The 19182-nt window shown below is 36.8% G+C and overlaps 2 protein-coding genes and 1 non-coding gene across 3 annotated transcripts; all 3 read right to left on the minus strand.

The window, feature by feature from the left end:
• Window positions 1-8518: 8518 nt before the first annotated feature.
• On the minus strand, window positions 8519-9517 carry LOC131635665 (uncharacterized). The gene is made up of 2 exons (XM_058906305.1): window positions 8814-9517; window positions 8519-8705 (listed from the first exon to the last, which is right to left on the minus strand). Exons 1-2 carry the CDS (start codon window positions 9515-9517, stop codon window positions 8519-8521), a joined length of 891 nt encoding a protein of 296 aa, XP_058762288.1.
• Window positions 9518-16586: 7069 nt separating this feature from the next.
• Window positions 16587-18421, minus strand: LOC131635654 (large ribosomal subunit protein uL6-like). The gene is made up of 3 exons (XM_058906291.1): window positions 17971-18421; window positions 16979-17101; window positions 16587-16859 (listed from the first exon to the last, which is right to left on the minus strand). The coding sequence occupies exons 1-3, from the start codon at window positions 18340-18342 to the stop codon at window positions 16776-16778; spliced, it is 579 nt and encodes a 192-aa protein (XP_058762274.1). The 5' UTR covers window positions 18343-18421; the 3' UTR covers window positions 16587-16775.
• LOC131635674 (small nucleolar RNA SNOR75) lies at window positions 17438-17522 on the minus strand. The gene has a single exon (XR_009293846.1). It is a non-coding gene; the product is annotated as a small nucleolar RNA SNOR75 (small nucleolar RNA).
• Window positions 18422-19182: the final 761 nt, after the last annotated feature.

Consider the following 19182-nt stretch of genomic DNA (forward strand, 5'->3'; position numbering starts at 1 on the left):
AGGGCGCGCGTTCCATACACACTGGATCTGCAAGATTGCCATAGCATACAACTTAAAAATAATTGTCTGGAGTGGGGTTCGAACCCCAGACTCCTATATTGCATGAATCTAGTCCCTGCCAAGTGAACTGGAAACGTTAGTCAATATTACAATGGCCTCCAAATAATAAATATTAAAATCTGTGCTTAAATAGAAGATTCAACAAGCCGGGCCCATATAGCTATGACCGGCCAATCAGAATGAGGTAAAGGGGAAGACTTTGTTGGCTGGCCAGTCAAATCAACCCACGCACAAGGAGAGAGATAGTGAGAGTTGATCAAAATTAGGGATGGCAATGGGCAGGGTTTGGGCAGGTTACTATAGTACCCGCCCCCATACCCACAGTTTAAAAAAAATCTCCGTACCGAGCCCAAACCCGCGTGGATATCAATATTCATGCCCGTACCCGTACCCTGTGGGTACCTCAATGCCCATACCCGTACTCGTTTACCCGCATTTATAGTAAAATTAAATCGTTTAATTACAAAATATCATATAATTTAAGTCTTTTTAACAATATTAAAAAAATTATGTATATTATTGTTGAGTTAAGAAACAAATAAACACTTTTATTAAAATGTGTAATAATTTAATAGCGATATATTTTTAAAAAAATTTAGAATCATGCATTTTTATATAATAATATAAATGACATTATAGAAATATGTAGTGTGGGTATGGGGCGGGTTGGGTAGTAAGGTACCCGTGCCCGCACCCATACCCGCATATTTTAATGGGTAATTACCCGTACCCGTGCCCATACCCATTTTTATGGGTATTTACCCTACCCGATATGGGGTTTTTTGTGGGTACCCACTGGGGATGGGCCAAATTGCCATCCCTAATCAAAATTGACCATCCAATGAGGGCCAGACACGCACGTCCAACTCTCCACACCAGGAACTATTCATCGTCTTCTTCAAGTCACATGCCAAATTTCCTGCGGAATTTCCCATGGAAATTCCTGCGGATTTTCTTGCCGGTCCATATTCATCTAACCTGCAGACTTGAAACTTAGAAAAACACACGTTAGCTATGGATCAAAGGCGCCCAGATCTATTAATCGGAGTGCCACGGACTCATTGATGATATTATTTTATCCAGAAACGGCCTGCATCATGGAGAACGATAGCATGTGTTCTTCAAACCCTAACAATGGTGGTTCATGTTGCACACGTCAAAACTCCTTTCCAACGGTTCAAACCTTCCTTAAAGAATCCCAGGAACTCAAATGCAGCGTTAGTTTGCAATAAAATACACTAACATGCAAAATACGAAAAATCAAAACGTGAGTGAATATGATGAACAGAAGCGACGCGTTTCAAGAGTCATGAGGCATGGTTCTTGCCCCAATCTTACCTTCTATTACCTTAGGAGATGAATGGGATCATTGAAAGGCTTTGAAAACGCTTGGAGTGGTCTATACGAATTCTTCACTTTTCTTGATACTTTGAAGCTTAGAAGCCCTAGCTCTTGGTCCCTCAATCCGTCCTCCCCTAATGCTGAATTGAGTTGAGAATATATAGAGGAGTTTTTTTAGGTCAAGAAGTGGGCTTGGATCTTGTTTGGTGATTTGGAAATTTGATACAAAATATAATAAAAATCTTTCTTTTTTTTTGTTTATTTTGTTTTCCAATCTTCTCACGTGTTTGTTTCATTCAAATGATTGATATTGGATTGATTAAATGTTGATGGATGAACCATATAATTTTATTTCATTCAAATATGATTTTATTTGATTTATTTTGACTTTTAATGAATAAAATCAAATAAAATCACTAAATAAATAATATATGATCAACGGGCCTTTTCCAATCTCAAAATCACGTGGGAAGTGTAATGTCATAGGCCCATTATTCAAAAATATGAGATTCATCAATTTGGGCTTCATGCGATTCTCAAAAATCGACCAACCTGTACAGGCCATAACTCCTTCTCTATTTATCATATGGAGATGTTCTTGACCATTTTAAAAAGATCAAGATGTCCTTTAAATCCTCTTTTTGGTTCCATCTCAATTCAATCTTCCATGTTCATGTACGCTTCATTTGAAAAAGATGACTTTTGGTCGACTTTTAAAAGGACCTATAATGTCTTGGATCATATCTCTCAAATGGTGAATTTTTAAACTTGGCATGTGAGAGACAAAGTTGTAGAGAATTCAATTTCCTTCAAATTGAGCTTTGGATGGGAAACTTCTGATGTTCCATGTGAAAGTTATGGCTGGTCAAAGTTCGGTTGACTTTCTCCGATGAAACCCTAATTTAGAAACCTTTGAATGTATCGATTTCTGATCTTTTCTTGATGAATCATGATCAATCCTTGGTCAAATGATGAATGATATTTCATAATGAGGATGTTGACCAAAAATCAGAAGTTTTGACTGTGGTTTGACCCTAGTTTGACTTTTAGGTCAACCAATCGATTATTGATCGTTTGGGCCATTGAATGAGCAATCCTTTGAATCAGGGCTTTGAAGCTTGGCATGAGGGTCCTTTGAGGCATATGAAAGACCATGGAGTCCATTGGAGGCATCAGAACCTGATTTTTCTTTGAAAAGACGAAAACCCTAGTTTGAGGGTTGTTGTTTAGGAGAGTGTGCAGTCAGTCAAATCTTGAGCTTCTGATGTTCAAATGAGCTTGAGTATAAAAATATGGTGGGAAAATTTTGGGGTATGACAGAAGGCATTTAGAACAAGGTATGGTCATTACGAATATACAGTGATGCCATTTGGAGTAACCAATGCGCCGGGGGTTTTCATGGAGTATATGAATAGGATCTTCCATCCTTACCTGGATCAGTTCGTGGTGGTGTTTATAGATGATATTTTAATATATTCTAAGAATGAAGAAGAGCATGCAGATCATCTTAGATTGGTATTGGAACTATTGAAGGAAAAGAAACTTTATGCAAAATTGTCAAAGTGTGAGTTCTGGCTAAATGAAGTAAGCTTTCTTGGGCATGTAATTTCTAAGGATGGTATTGCCGTTGACCCAACGAAAGTAGAAGCAGTATCTCAATGGGAGGCTCCGAAGTCAGTTTCCGAAATCCGTAGTTTCCTTGGTCTTGCGGGTTACTATAGAAAGTTCATTGAAGGTTTTTCAAAGTTAGCGTTGCCGTTAACTAAGTTGACTAGGAAGGGTCAAGCCTTCGTCTGGGATTCGAAATGTGAAGAAGGATTCCAAGAGTTGAAGAAGAGGTTGACTAGTGCGCCGATCTTGATTTTTCCGAATCCGGCGGAATCTTTTGTTGTATATTGTGATGCTTCGTTGTTGGGATTAGGAGGTGTACTAATGCAGAATCAACAGGTAGTCGCTTATGCGTCAAGACAACTCAAAGTGCATGAGAGAAACTATCCGACTCATGACTTAGAGTTGGCAGCAGTGGTATTTGTGTTGAAATTGTGGAGGCATTACCTATATGGTTCAAGGTTTGAAGTATTTAGTGATCACAAGAGTTTGAAGTATCTCTTTGACCAAAAAGAGCTGAATATGAGACAAAGAAGATGGTTAGAATTTCTCAAGGATTATGATTTTGAACTGAATTACCATCCGGGTAAAGCAAATGTTGTTGCCGATGCATTGAGTAGGAAGTCCCTGCATATGTCTATGCTTATGGTGAGAGAATTGGATTTAATTGAACAATTCCGAGATTTGAGTTTAGTATGTGAAGACACTCCTACCAGTGTTAAATTGGGTATGCTGAAGCTGACTAGTGGTATTCTTGAGGAAATCCGAGAGGGTCAGAAGACTGATGTAGAGTTGGTTGATAAGTTGACTCTGATTAACCAAGATAAAGGAGGTGAATTCAGAATCGACGAGAATGGTATAATGAGGTTTGGTAATCGTGTTTGTGTTCCTGATGTTGCCGAATTGAGGAGAAGCATTCTTGAGGAGGGACATCGTAGCGGATTGAGTATTCATCGTGGTGCCACCAAGATGTATCATGACTTAAAGAAGCTGTTTTGGTGGCCTGGAATGAAAAAGGAAATAGCTGAATTTGTCTATGCCTGTTTGACTTGTCAAAAGTCGAAGATTGAGCATCAGAAACCGTATGGAGCTATGCAACCGTTATTTATTCCGGAATGGAAGTGGGATAGTATATATATGGATTTTGTTTCAGGTTTGCCGAGGACGGTGAAGAATTGTGAAGCTATTTGGGTTATTGTGGACAGGTTGACAAAGTCTGCTCACTTTATACCAATGAGAATGGATTACCCAATGGAGAAGCTGGCTCAATTGTATATTGAGAAGATAGTGAGTTTACATGGTATTCCTTCGAGTATCGTGTCAGATAGAGATCCAAGGTTTACATCCAGATTCTGGGAAGGTTTGCAGAAGGCCTTGGGTACTAAGCTGAGATTGAGTTCTGCTTATCATCCACAGACGGATGGACAGACGGAAAGAACTATTCAATCACTAGAAGATTTGTTGCGTGCTTGTGTGTTGGAAAAGGGCGGTGTTGGGATAGTTATCTACCCTTGATCGAATTTACTTACAATAATAGTTTTCACTCGAGTATTGGTATGGCTCCGTTTGAAGCTTTGTATGGTCGGAGGTGTAGAACGCCTTTATGTTGGTACGAATCTGGCGAAAGTGCTGTGATTGGGCCGGAAATTGTTCAGGAGACAACAGAAAGGATTAAGATGATTCAGGAGAAGATGAAGATTTCTCAGAGTCGTCAGAAGAGTTATCATGATAAAAGAAGAAGGACACTTGAATTTCAAGAAGGAGATCATGTGTTCTTGAGGGTGACTCCTACAACTGGTGTTGGTAGAGTACTGAAGTCAAGGAAGTTGACTCCGCGTTTTATTGGTCCGTTTCAAATTACGGAGAGGGTTGGAGAAGTGGCGTATCGTATTGCGTTGCCACCGACACTTGCGAATCTGAATGATGTATTCCATGTATCGCAGTTGAGGAAATACATTGCTGATCCATCTCATGTGATCCAAGTCGATGATGTACAGGTAAAGGATAATCTGACAGTTGAAACTTTGCCTATGAGGATTGAAGATCAGAAGGTGAAACAATTGTGTGGCAAGGAGATAGCGTTGGTCAGAGTAGCTTGGGGAGGACCAGCAGGTGGGAATGTGACTTGGGAACTGGAAAGTCAGATGAAGGATTCCTATCCAGAGTTATTTGCCTAAGGTATGTTTTCGAGGACGAAAACTTTTCTAGTGGGGGAGAGTTGTAACACCCCATAAAATTCTTTATTTAATTTAATTAACTTTTGGATTAAATATTAGAATTATTTGAGTTAACTAAGAAAAATGGAAATAATGAGGCTAATGGGCCAGTGTCGCTTTTAGTAGAAGGGGGGGGTGTCAGTTGTGAAGCCCATTACTAATGATAAGCTTATTCTCGTAAAATAGAAAAATAGAAGCAGTTGTGGAATAGAGAGGGTTACAACATTTTGGGAAAAGAAGTCTGAATGTGAAAAGAGGAGAAGAGCGAGGAAGTGCGACGCGAGGAAGAACGAAGAATCAACCTTCAGGTAAGGGGGGACTCTTCCGTTTATCTTCTATTATGGGATTATAGGTAGTATGATAGAATTTGATCGTGTTATTCGTATCAATTGGGTTATGCTTAGGTTGTAGAAATGCTAGGTTTTTGGGAGAATTGATGTATAATGATAGTATTGATCATGTATTGTGTTAATTGGATGGTTGAATGTATTATAAATGTGTTATAATATGTGTTTGTTTCACTGTATGCAAATCTGGTTGGAATGAGATTGGTTTGGTAATGAATTGGTGAAGGAAGGGCAAAATCGCTGGCTGTTTTCTGCGATTCGGAGTTCTGGAAATCGCCAGTTCGCGCCGCGTCCAGGAGTTGGCGCCGCGAACTGCTTGGCAGGAAGCCAGGAAGTTTGGTTGTGTTCAGTACGCGCCGCGAACCTTCGTTTGCGCCGCGAAGGCGTAGTTCCTTCTCGTTCCGCGCCGCAAACCCTTGTTTGCGCCGCGAAGGCGTAGTTCCTATTCGTTCCGCGCCGCGAAATGTGTGTGGCGCCGCATGTTGTTGGTTGTTGCGACAGGCCGTTTTGAAAAGTTTAAAAATGTGTAACTTTTAAACCGTAAACCGGATTTTGGTGCCGTTTCGAGTACACTGAAGCTAATCAAACAATTTATATAATCAAATGGTGTTTTGAGTTGTGGCTTGAATTATTTTTAAAACACCCGATCTTATTTGTTTGTGGTGGGATATGCTTATAGGTACACTAATGAATGTTTTACCTGTATGATGTTGTGGTTATAACTGGTGTTTATTATACATGTATTGTTGGTGTGAAATATGTGTTTTATTAATGATTATGACATTGATCGATTTATATGGGTGATGAGCATGTTATGGTTGATGCATGCATTCATAATCATTATGTGGCTGATCCTTGACGATGGTGGATCAGTGGTAGCTAATTCCCATTGTGTGGAATTAGTGAGTGGGTGTTACCGTATCCTTGACGATGGTGGGTTGGTGAGTTGGGTTATCCCAGATTTTGGTACCACATGCATGTAGTTGCATTGCATTAGGCTGTTTTTTTGCTATTATAACATGAATGGAAGATTGTCCAATGTTATAATATGTGTTGAATTGGTTGTTTGCTTACTGATTGTATGGTTTGAATCTGATCATAACTTTAATTGGGTGAATGGCATGTGAAATGATATTTTATTATCTATATCTTATAACATTAGTTAAATGTGAATGAGACTCACCCTTACTGTTGTTATTTTTCAGATTGAGGAGTAGCTCTCGTACTTGGTGAGGATTAGCTCGTCAAGTAGTTCGTTAGAGTCAGTTGGGTCTGTGTCATGCTCTGGTCGTGTAACACTGGGGACGTTGTTTAGAGTTATTTGTGGAACTCTCTTTATTTCAGTATTTTATTATGGTGGTGTTTTAAGTCTATGACTTTGGATGTTGCATTGTTCAGATGTTAAATATATTTTCCGTTGCGTTGACATGACGATCTGAATGATATTGAGTTTAACGTTCCTTTTATGGCATGACATGAGTATTATTTTAATTATATGGAGGTTGTAATGCCCTTTTCATGTTTTACTCTGATTATTGTTTAATATTTATGCGGGGTATTAGAAGGGTGTTACAATAGGGAATACCTGCATCCAATAGTTAGTGATAGAGAAAAGCACACTTCTAATCAGTTGTTTACCAGCATATTAACAGTAAGTGTCCTGCTAGCAAGGGGCACACCCATATATTTGAAAGGTAAACAACCAGCCTTGAAGCCAGTTATGTCAAGAATTTTTTCCTGTACACTATCAGACACTCCCCTAAAATACACCTTGCATTTGGTTGGGCTGGAATTGAGACCAGTGGCTGCTGAGAATTTATTAACAATATCCATCATGAGAGTAATAGACCCTTCATCCCCTCTGGTAAAAAGCATTAGGTCATCAGCAAAACATGTGTTTGTGATGCCTACTCTAGCACATTTAGGGTGGAAATGGAACTTAGGATTATCATGTAACTTCCTAAGGCATCTGTGTAAGTATTCCATTACTAACATAAAGAGCATAGAGGAAATTGGGTCACCTTGTCTAAGGCCCCTTTTGGCTGGGAGGTATTCACTCAGATGACCATTCACCTTATATCTATAGGAAACAGTCTTAACACACAGCATCACCCAAGTAATGAACTTTTGGGGAAAGTTCATCTCCCTCGTGATATCCTCTAGGGCTTTCCACTCAAGGGTATCATAAGTTTTCTGAATATCCAGTTGGATAGTGCACTTGGGGGAAATATGCTTCCTAGTATAACCTCTAATAAGCTCTTGAGCTATGATTATGTTATCTTGGATCACCTTGCCAGGGATAAATGCAGACTGGCTATAATCAACTACAGAACTGATAACTCTACTCAGCCTATTGGTAAGGATTTTGGAGATGATTTTGTATATGATAGTGCAGCAGGCAATAGGTCTAAGATCTTTCATGTTCCTAGCATTAGTGGTTTTAGGCATAAGGGTAACCACAACACAATTCACAGCTTGAAACATCCTATTCCTATCAAAGAAATCATGAATGGCATTTCTAACATCTATTTGAATTATAGGCCAAGTAGATTTGAAGAATTTAGAAGTAAAGCCATCTGTACCTGGTGCCTTATTCTCCCCTATGCTGGTCAAAGCAGTCCAAATTTCCTGGTCAGAGACAGAGGCAATCAAAGACTCTGCTTGGGCATGTTGAACCTGAGCACCACTTCTCATAGCTTCAATGTCAATATGTAACAGAGTATTTGTTTTGGTACCTATCAACTCTCTATAAAATCTCAGCACCTCATTCTCAATGTCTTTTGCATCAGTGAGCATATTCCCCTGGTAGTCTTCCAGTTTGTGAATACCAGTGATGTTATTTTTACCTCTGACAATAGCATGGAAATAGCAGTTGTTTCCATCTCCCAACTGAAGCCAGTTCACTTTGGCCCTCTGTCTGAGGATCTTCTCTTCAGATTCCAGGGCCTAGATCAGTTGTTCTCTCCATTTTTTCACATTAGCAGCATATGTAGGATTAGTCAACTCTCCAGCTAGAATATCTTCAGCCTGTTTAAGCTTTTCTCTGTTCATATGGATGTTAGCCACCTCTGCAGTAGTAGTATACATAATCCTCTTCAGTTTGGGTAGTAGCTTTTTGAGCTTCTCCCAGACTCTGTACATAGGAGTACCATCAATATCACAATTCTAGCTATCAGTTACACAAGGCAGAAATAGGGGATTCTCAGTCAAGCAGTTCAGAAATTTGAAGGAATTCCTAAACCTTGAATGGTTCTGCTGATTCTTAACTTCCACCTTCAGGGGATGATGATCAGAGATGTGTGCCTTTAGGACCTCAATCTCACACTCTGGGTATTGAAGCAGCCACTGCTTATTACAAAGAGCATGGTCTATTCTAGAATAAACCACTCCATTAGACCAAGTGAAGTGTTGTCCTCTAGTATCATGGGCAAACATACCACTATCTTTCATCATAGATGTCATATCAAGGTATTCAGAATCCTTGACCTTATTACCTCCAATCCTATCATTTGTACTCAAGACATTATTGAAATCTCCAATAACCATCCACAGATCTTGAATGGTTAGAGTAGTTCTTTTCAAATTCCTCCATAGGTCTTGTCTTTGTTGTAGTTGGTTCTGGGCATATATAACTGTAATACATATAGTTCTCCCATCATGCTGCAGAATCTTGCAATGGATGTGTTGATCAGAAAAATCTTCCATGGTAAGCTGCAAATTATTCTCAAGACACATTATCCAAATCCGACCATTAGGATGTTGAGAGTACTTATCCACCCAAGACCACTTATTGCCAAAGACCTCTCTAATCTTGGAAGCATTATTTTCTTTAACTCTAGTCTCTAGTAATGATATACAGGGCATATGAAACTGATGGAGATGGGCTTTGATCTCCATATGCCTGGCTCTTTTATTCAAGCCCCTCACATTCCATGCTATAATCATGGGACCTTATACTCAGAGGATTCCCCATACTCCACATTTCCCAATACATCAAATCCATTTTGACAGTTGATTCCATCTTGTTGTTAGTCAACTACAGGTTCCTTTCCTTTTATAGTACTTCTCACAACAGTCCATGGTACATTTGCCTGCTCAGCTGGTTGTAGGACTGACACAGTCTCAGTCTTAGTTATATGCTCTGGCCCTTCCTTGGTTGTTTCCTTGACAGTCCACACCTTCTTTATAACTTGTTTTTTCTATTTGCATTGGTGTCCTACCTTATTACACTTCTTACAAAATGGGGGCTTCCATTCATATTCCACACTTTGTTTGATATTAATTCCATTTGGTCCTCTGATATTGATTCTCTCTGTCGATTCAGTGGAGATGTCTACTTTAATTAACACCCTTGCATAGGAGACTCTCAATTTCTTGTCAGTGCATTCATCAGTCATCAAAGGTTTCCCTATGGCACTTGCTACTTTCCCAATTCCTTTCTCTCCCCAGAAAACAAGTGGAAGCTGTGGAAATGTTACCCAGATCGGTACAATTCTTATCATATCATCCTGCATTGTGAAATCTAGAGTCCATTCATGAATGAACATCGGTTTCCTGTGAATCGTGTATGGTCCTCTGCGCAACACTACCTCCTTGTCTTCTTTAGATAAGAATCGAATAAGAAAGTACCCTTCCTCATTGTAATATATGTTCGGCATAGAGACAAAGTTCCAAACATTATTTATGAATGTTTTGACAGCATTCATAGATAAGTTTTCCCCTATCACATACATGACTATAGCATTCTCCCAGTATTGGACCTCTGATGCAACATCACTTTCCTCTAAGCTCACTTCTATTTCCCCATTCACAACCCTAGGGGGTGTGTATTCGATATGTTTTCTAGAAGAGGGCAACCGATTACCTTTAATAGCATAAACCCATGGTTGACTCTTCCCTTCTGCCTCAGTTTCCACGTTCGATTCCGCAACCAGATCCTCTTTTGTCTCCTCAGAAATTGCCCCTAATGGTGGATTAGGGTTTTGCTCCTATGATACCTTTGTGGGTGTGTGATTTAGCTCTCCATTGTAGCTTGTTCCTGATTTATGGGTTGACGAGGATGAGAAAACACGTACGCTCGCCGGAGGAGTCGTAACCGCCAGTCTGCGCGGCCGGCCACGACCGCGACCCATGATGCTCCAAAATCGCCGGAGGAGAGAGAGAGAGAGAGAGAGAGAGAGAGAGAGAGAGAGAGAGAGAGAGAGAGAGAGAGAGAGAGAGAGAGAGAGAGAGAGAGAGAGAGAGAGAGAGAGAGAGAGAGAGAGAGTCATTTTAAAACAAATTATTGATATTTCTAAATCGATAATTTTATTAAAAAAAGACTTTATATTTTTAAATAAAAAATAAATTTTTATATGATATTTATGAGACAATAAAACTTAATTTAACCATGATGGTCTATGAGGATATACTTACTAAATTAAATATGATATTTTTATCTCTGTTTTAAAATTTATACTATTTTTCTTTCTCAAATATTTAACATGATTTTACAATAAAGGAATTTTAGTTGGTTATAAAAACATATAACTATAGGATTTTAAAAAAAATATATTGAATTTTAAATATTCTTTTTTTGTAATAATTAATTGTTCAATTAATAATATAAATATTGTATTTGAATAAAAAATTATTTAATTAAAATGGTATATATTTAATTATATATCTTGATTAATACAATAAATAATATGATTAATATAACTCACACATCTTGATTTTAATTTTACTTATTAATTTTATATTTTTTCGAAAATGTATTTTCGAAAAATTTTAAGATTAAATATTGAAATATTTTAAAAATGTATATCCGAAAACATCTTTATTATAAAGTACATTTGGAGATGCATCTTTTAAAAATATTTTAGAGTTTTTAAGAATGATTCTCCTTTTAGATACATTGAATAAATAATGTATCTAGACAATATATTTTCTAGATACATTATCTATTCAATGTATTTAAAAGAAGAATCTTTTCAGACCGGACGTAGGAAGAAATTCCCTAGCCCCTTTGAATTTTCAATGAAATTGTGTTTCATTCAATTTTATTCTCTTTTTGTGAATTCTTCGTTTTTGTTGATGACCAATGAGCATCAACTCACATGGTGATCATAGGTGGTTTCTAGTGAAAGTTGTCTTCGTTTTTGTTGATGACCAATGAGCATCAACTCACATGGTGATCATAGGTGGTTTCTAGTGAAAGTTGTAGTTGATTGATGAACAAATTAATACTATTAGAAATGAATGTAATAGTAATCGAATTAGTGGTTGATTATGATAGTCAGAAATTCAGAATAATGACCATAATAGTGATTGAAGATCATTGGTTGTGACAAATTAGCATTAAAACAAAAAATAGAAAGGGAGATATAGTTAGGTACAGTTGGTATTGTACAATGCAATTGCAAGTTATGCTGTTGGTTATGCCATGTCAGTATTCAGCAAATCAGTACACATATAAATGCAACTATGCAAGACATGCTATTGGTTATGCCATGTCACTATTTAACATTCTATTAGTCATCTGAAAAGAAAGAAAAGTGTATAAAATGTAACAACAAAGCAAAATACTCTTGGTGGGTTTTCAAAAGTAAATTTGTCAAATCATGGTTTGACACTGCCAAATAAAGGGGATGATCCGGTGTTATTTTAGATGGAAGTTTGAGACTGCTGTTGTTCAGATAAAGTCCAAAAAAAAAAATTAATTTCTTAATCTATCTCTTGATATTTTTATGTATTTGGCGCAATTATATTAATGCCACTATTTTTAGAGATACATTTTAGGAAATATCATTTTTTTTTAGAATTTAATTTTTTTTCGGAGCTACATCTACGAAAGCATCTTAAACATGGTAAACGTTGGAAAAAATTTAACTTAATTCAGTTTAGGGAAACTTTAGTAAATGTAGCTCTGAAACGTCTTAACGCCAAAATATTCCGTAGATGTAGCTCAGGAACATTCTACTATATTTTAAATCAGTTATATTTCACTATCTAATTCCAATTTTTTGTGCAACAAAATAATACTTCAAAATAGTCATATGTCTACTCAATCTTATATAGTACATCCAAATAGTACATTAACATATACATCATCAAAAAAGTCATTTGTCATAAACATCATCAAAAAATAGTACAAGTGTACAACAATGTCATCAAAATGTAAACATCAAAATAATTAGCATGGTCACTACTGCGTGTGCCGGACAACATCTGCATCCTCTCCCTTGCCTCTAGAGCCTCCTCAGCGTCTACCATATCCTCTGTCGCCTCCTTTGCCTCTACCGTGTACTATCCCACTCGTCCTGGCGCGATGTCTGCAATACACAAGTGTCCCCTCTGCCACCTCGATCATGTCATCCACTACACGCCTGGCACTAGACCCCTCAGGGAAGAAACCTGCCTCAATGCATGTCCGCCCTATCCCAACTATATGACGACAGCGAGGCAACACGTCCTGAGTGTGATCCATCTGAGATTGTTGCTCCTGTAATATCTCCTGATGAGCTAGTCTGGGCGGTGATCCCTCTGCAGTGGGCACCATGTAGGGGGTGTGAGACATAAAGAACCACATGATGTACCCATCAGCGCAGCTCCAATCTCTCTCTGCTCTGGTCACCCAAGCCTCTTCTGGTACCATGTGGTTCTGATAGTCAGCAAAGATCTCATCTATCTATCTATGAGTCAAGCCAAGACGAACGGAGACAGAAGGATGGTGGGGTATCATCTGGTAGTAGCCAAACTGCCGCATGATACGCTCCGGAAGATATGGAACAGTGATGGTCAAACTGCATGCCAACCATCCAGAGAATAGTGCAATATCATCAAACAAGTGCGTCTCACGGTGAGCAGCATAGACATCGTAACGGGAGTCTTCAGCAACCATGGATAGACTCTGTAAGGGTCCACCGCCAGGTTGCCTCTGAGGGGGATGAAGGCACGAGCACGTGGTCAGTCCTTGATGTACTCCGGCACAGATCCCCAGCCAGATATCATCGGAAAGTGATGCAATATTCACCCCTGAAATGAAAATAAAAAACATCGAGATCAAACATTATCATGTATATAGAATGAAAAGTAGCGAAAAAAATTATAAGGATATAAGATTGGTACCACGTATAGTAAACAGCTGTATGCGACAGTCCTGGTATTCCACAGGCATCCCTCTCCCAGCCTCGAATAGGTGTACGCCAGCGTAGGCGCCTCAGTTGTACTCATGGATCTGTGTGGGATCCAAAAAGTACATGAGGTAAGCGACATCGATATATGAGGAGCTTGTGTCCATAAACAGTTGAGTGTCGATCAAATATAGAAAGAAACACCTCAACGCATGCAGTCTGTGTATCTCCATCTCAATTGGATCATTGTCAGACTGTCGTGTCTTAGCTAGCGCCTCCGTAAATCTCCGCTTCAGAAAGGAAAACCTCACGTGAGCGTTGCGGGTCTTATCCACTACTTCAAGCGCATCTAGTGGATCATCCCCAAGCTCGTCAACCAGAAGCTCTCTCGCTTCCTTTTTCGTCATCTTACCGTGACGGAGGAGGACACCCCTGATCGGTATATGCAATAGACATGAGACGCCGTCCAGTGTAATAGTGATCTCACCTTACGGTAGTGTTGGCTGAAGATTTCGACAAGTAAATGTTCTATCCTGAGTTATGTGCTTCGAAGAAGAATGGCTTTATAAGCCCGTTTTTTAGTTTCTTTATGATTGAAGTTTATCCTAATTCGAAGCAAAGCATGAGCTATAATGTCTTCGAGAAAGCTCGAAAATACGTGTTGGCAAAGTCACGTTGTTTCGCACTCCAGAGCTTCGAGCGGGAATGTTTTGAATTTCAAAGTATTTTATTTGATTAGAAAGACACGTGGAAGCATTAGAAAATCGAAACGCGTGCAAAGAGACAACGCGGCATTCTATTAGCATAAGACCGTTAGGGTCGAATTAGTATAAATAAGGATCTTAGTGGTAGGATTCAGGGGTGTTCATTTTGTACAAATCACTCAAAAAATCACTCAAGTACCAAGCGAAAGAGAAAGAGTTTCATTGAGAATGTACGTGTAACACCATTTGCATTTTTTACATTCAGTCTCAATTTTATAAATTCAAGTCATTTACATATATTGTTCTTTTTCTTTCAAGTCTTGTCCTTTATCATTACAATCGAAGTCATTTTAGTCTTTATTCAGATTTTGTCTTTACGTACTACATTGTCTTTACATTAGTTTTACATTCGAAGTATTCCTTCAAACTATGAACTTAGTCATAACAATCATAAAATTTAGACGCATGTCCTTAAGATCAATCTAGTCGATCCTGCAAGTTACCAAACATATATTTAATAATTTAGAAGACTAGCGGTTGTTTACCAAAAATTACTGGAAACAGGTAGATAGAAGGAGGACGTCTCTAGGTGTCATATCTCTCCGCAAATGCCATCAACATCCTGTTGTAATCAAGAAAATAATTATAATTATTATTATGTGATCTATATATTAGTCAAGAAAATAATTGTTATAGAAAATAATAATACTTATAGTAAATAATAATAATAATAATATTTATATTTATAGGAATAATAAACAAATTTTATTTCAAGAAAAATTCTATTTATCTAATTTTGTTGAAAAATGATACATCTTCAAACTACATTTTTGTAAAAAATAATTTTTAGTGTGTAGAGCATGGGAAATAGTATAAGGGTGGGAAGAGTTTAGCATGTCTAATATCATGTATATATACTGGGCCTAGCCCCTTTGAATTTTCAAAGAAATTGTTTTTCATTCAATTTTATTCTCTTTTTGTGAATTCTTCGTTTTTGTTGATGACCAATGAGCATCAACTCACATGGTGATCATAGGTGGTTTCTAGTGAGAGTTGTAGTTGATTGATGTACAAATTAATATTAGAAATGGAGTAATAGTAATCGAATTAGTGGTTGATTATGATAGTCAGAATAATGACTATATTAGTGATTGAAGATCATTGGTTGTGACAAATTAGCATTCAATAATGCAATTGCAAGTCATTAAATAATGCAGAAAGGGAGATAGTTAGGTACAGTTGGTATTGTACATGTAAATAATGCAATTGCAAGTCATGTTATTGGTTATGCCATGTCACTATTTAGCAAATCATTACACATATAAATGCAACACATGCTATTGCTTATGCCATGTCACTATTTATTCTATTAGTCGATATGAAAAGAAAGAAAAGTGTATAAAAAATAAGCAACAAAGCAAAAGACTCTTGGTGGGTTTTCAAAAGTAAATTTGTCAAATCATGGTTTGACACTGCCAAATAAAGGGGATTATATGGGGTTACTTTAGATGGAAGTTTGAGACTGCTGTAGTTCAGATAAAGTCACAAAAACCTTAAACACCACCAAAATCACTGCTTGTAAATTGTAATAACCATGGAAAGAACAAACTTATGGCAGTCTTGAGTTTGAAGAAAGAAAGAATAGCACAATGATTCTCTTAAATTGATTACAGCATGAATATGCTATATATACATGATGTTCATGAATTGCAATAGCTGCATTTCTACACTACATTTGCAGTCACTTACAAGCTAAGTAACTGAAATTATAACTATCTTTTTCATTTATGCATTCCTACACTACATTTCCAGCTATTTACAAGATAAGTGACTGAAATGTAACTATCTAAAATAGAATTCTAACTAACTTTCATTTGATAATTTGATAATAAAACCCAACTCTCATTAACTTCTTCATTTGATAATAAAACCCAACACTCATATTCAACGAGAACAAGGTTTTGCAGCTTGGCTCAAATCAATTAAGTTGTAGGTCATTCCTTCCAATGGTTGGTTCAACCATTATTGTTTCATGGTGAAAAAAATTACAACATTTTCAATATGATGTACAAGACAGGAAACAGAGATCTCAATTTTGGTTTTACTAGTCTTGCAGATAACCCACCAGAAACATAATCTCATGGGGTACAAAATTTAAGCAAATGATTTCAAATCAAAGGTAAATAATCCAAAATGTATGAAATAGTAAATAAAAATTTCAAATAATATGATCCAAAAATATAACTTTGATAACACAAAATTATGAATTAATCCAAAAAAAAAAGCTAATAAATAGCATCACAAAAGCATCACCACTAAACAGTAAACAATTCAGGCAGATGAAAAAACCAAACTACTATCAATATTTCTAATTGCCCAACATCTCTATTCTTCAGCTATTGTTCCTTTTTCGCTAACATAGATACCGTCAAGAAACTTACGGATATCTTTCTTCTTAACATGGCATTTCTGTTGCAATCAAAGGGAGGAATGTAAATTAAAACGAATAAAGAATATTGCATTCAAACCAAAAGAATGGAAGTGACTAAAAGCTTTCAAGAAAGTATAAACAGGAGAGAAGTGGGAACCTGGTTAATAAGGGCACAAGATCTGGAAACAAGTTCAATGTCATTTCCATCCAAAACCAACTCATCCTTAACCTTTTCAGATCGAACGACAGTAACTCCTTCAAGGAGGTCCACTTTCCTCACCTACAAATATGAAAGCCAAATAAAAATTAATAAACAGAGTCAAACACCTGCAAGAGCTCCATAATTGAAAACCATTTCTTATATAGTAATGTCTGCCCGAAAGTACTTGTGGCAGGTAATAGAGCTAATCTTAAAAATACATATAAAGATGGATGAAAATAGTTTAAATTAAGTCTAATTTTACAATCCATGCATAGTTTAAAAAGCATATGATATCAAGATATACAAAAACTGATCAAATGGGCAAATAACCAGAATACAACCTCTTGCCAAAATACCATCAGCAATAGTAAAAATGTTCTGCAATACACTCAATATCCGGAAGAAAAAGTGGAATTCTCTCAGACAAATGCCTCGATATGTCATCAGGGTTAAGAATGGAAAATTCAGACTCGTCATCAATTGTTGATCATCACAGAGAAAACCACTTCTTATGTCATTTTTCCTTGGTAAAAGAACATGCAATTCAATAAAACTAACACTACAGACCAAATACAAAAAATAAGACTAATCATGTACTGAGTATAATAACATGCACAATAACACCCATGTTACCAGACCAAGAGTAATCATCTAAAAAACAAAATTAACTGTCCAAACTAATTTTAATTAAAATCTAAACTTTTCCATTCATATATAACTATAATCATGATTAGATCCTCCCAATTTCAAAATAATAGCAAGAACACAACTACCCTTCTAAATTCATTATACAGTTAAATACCAATATCATATAACAAAATCACAAAGATCAGTACAGTATGGCAATAATCATAGAGCAACATAATACTAACATGACAATAACAAGACTTATAATCATACATTAAACTAAAAAAACAAACTTTTCACAGTGAAATAAACAAAAGTACCTTCTTTTCGCCAAGGAAGTTACGAATCTCAATAGCAGTATTACTATTCGTAATACTAGCATTGATCGGAAAATGAGCATACACAAATCTCATCTTGTAACGATACCCCTTAGTAACACCAGTGATCAAGTTATCCACATGACTAAGAGCAGTGCGAATAGCAGCAGAGGTTTTCCTAGATCCAAACCACGCTTCAACCTTCAGCTTCCTCTTCCCATCTTCATCAGTAATCAGCTGAAAATCGAGATTCAAATGCTTGAAATCACGAACCAGTTTGCCTCGAGGACCTTCGACTTCAATGAGCTTTGCGTGCACCTTGATGCTCACCCCTTCTGGGATGTCCATAGTTTCGGACGAGAGGATGGTCTTCATCTTGGTCTCTCTCGCCGGCGGGCACGCGGTGTGGAAATTTTGGGGGAGTGGGCGAGGTTTTAGGGTTTTGGAACCCTAAATTGAAATGGGGGTTTTATATGAGGGTGAAAGGTTGGTTATTGGGCCTTTTGAATTGGGCTTTGTAAGATGGCTGTATGTAATAGAAAAGTATGAATCTCTGGGTTCATTTACTCTGTAAATTTTTTTTAAAAAAAAATATTTACTTGGTAACCGAAGATTATGCCAAAATCCATTTAAAAAGAGGTGAAGCTTTTAGGAAGTCATATTAAACATATTTTTTACAAAGTCATTTTTAATGTTTAATAGTATGGAATTAAAGTATTGAATAAATTTTAATGTGAGACCTATATTAATAAAAATAAAAATAAAAAGTCCGCACACAAGTTCCCTTCCATATATACGTGTGATATAATTAATATTTTTAATTATTTTTTCAAGAGGCTTTCTTAATTGTTAAGAAACCATAGAAGAGTTGGAGAGAGTTAGGACCCCTATAATAGAATTGGTTTCTATCTATAGATTAAGCAAATGATTCTCTGAACAAAAGTATAAATCCTTAAAAACATAAAGAAGATATCTCATTATTTTCTATGTAGCGTCGATGTAGCTTACACTCGAGTCTACATTTTTTGTATTGTAAAATTTAACATTTATTTGAAAATTCTAAAAAAAAAAATTAGATATATTTAGTGCTCACTCTTCACTGAAAAAATTCACAAATAAAAAGAAATATTAAAAGGTTTTGACAGAATGTTGTTAAAATTATAAAGATTAGAATTAGAATATATAAAATGTGAGGGCTTGGAAACAAGTTGTATG

This window comes from Vicia villosa, unplaced genomic scaffold (assembly GCF_029867415.1).
Source record: "Vicia villosa cultivar HV-30 ecotype Madison, WI unplaced genomic scaffold, Vvil1.0 ctg.001530F_1_1, whole genome shotgun sequence".
In the NCBI taxonomy this organism is placed as follows: Eukaryota; Viridiplantae; Streptophyta; class Magnoliopsida; order Fabales; family Fabaceae; genus Vicia; species Vicia villosa.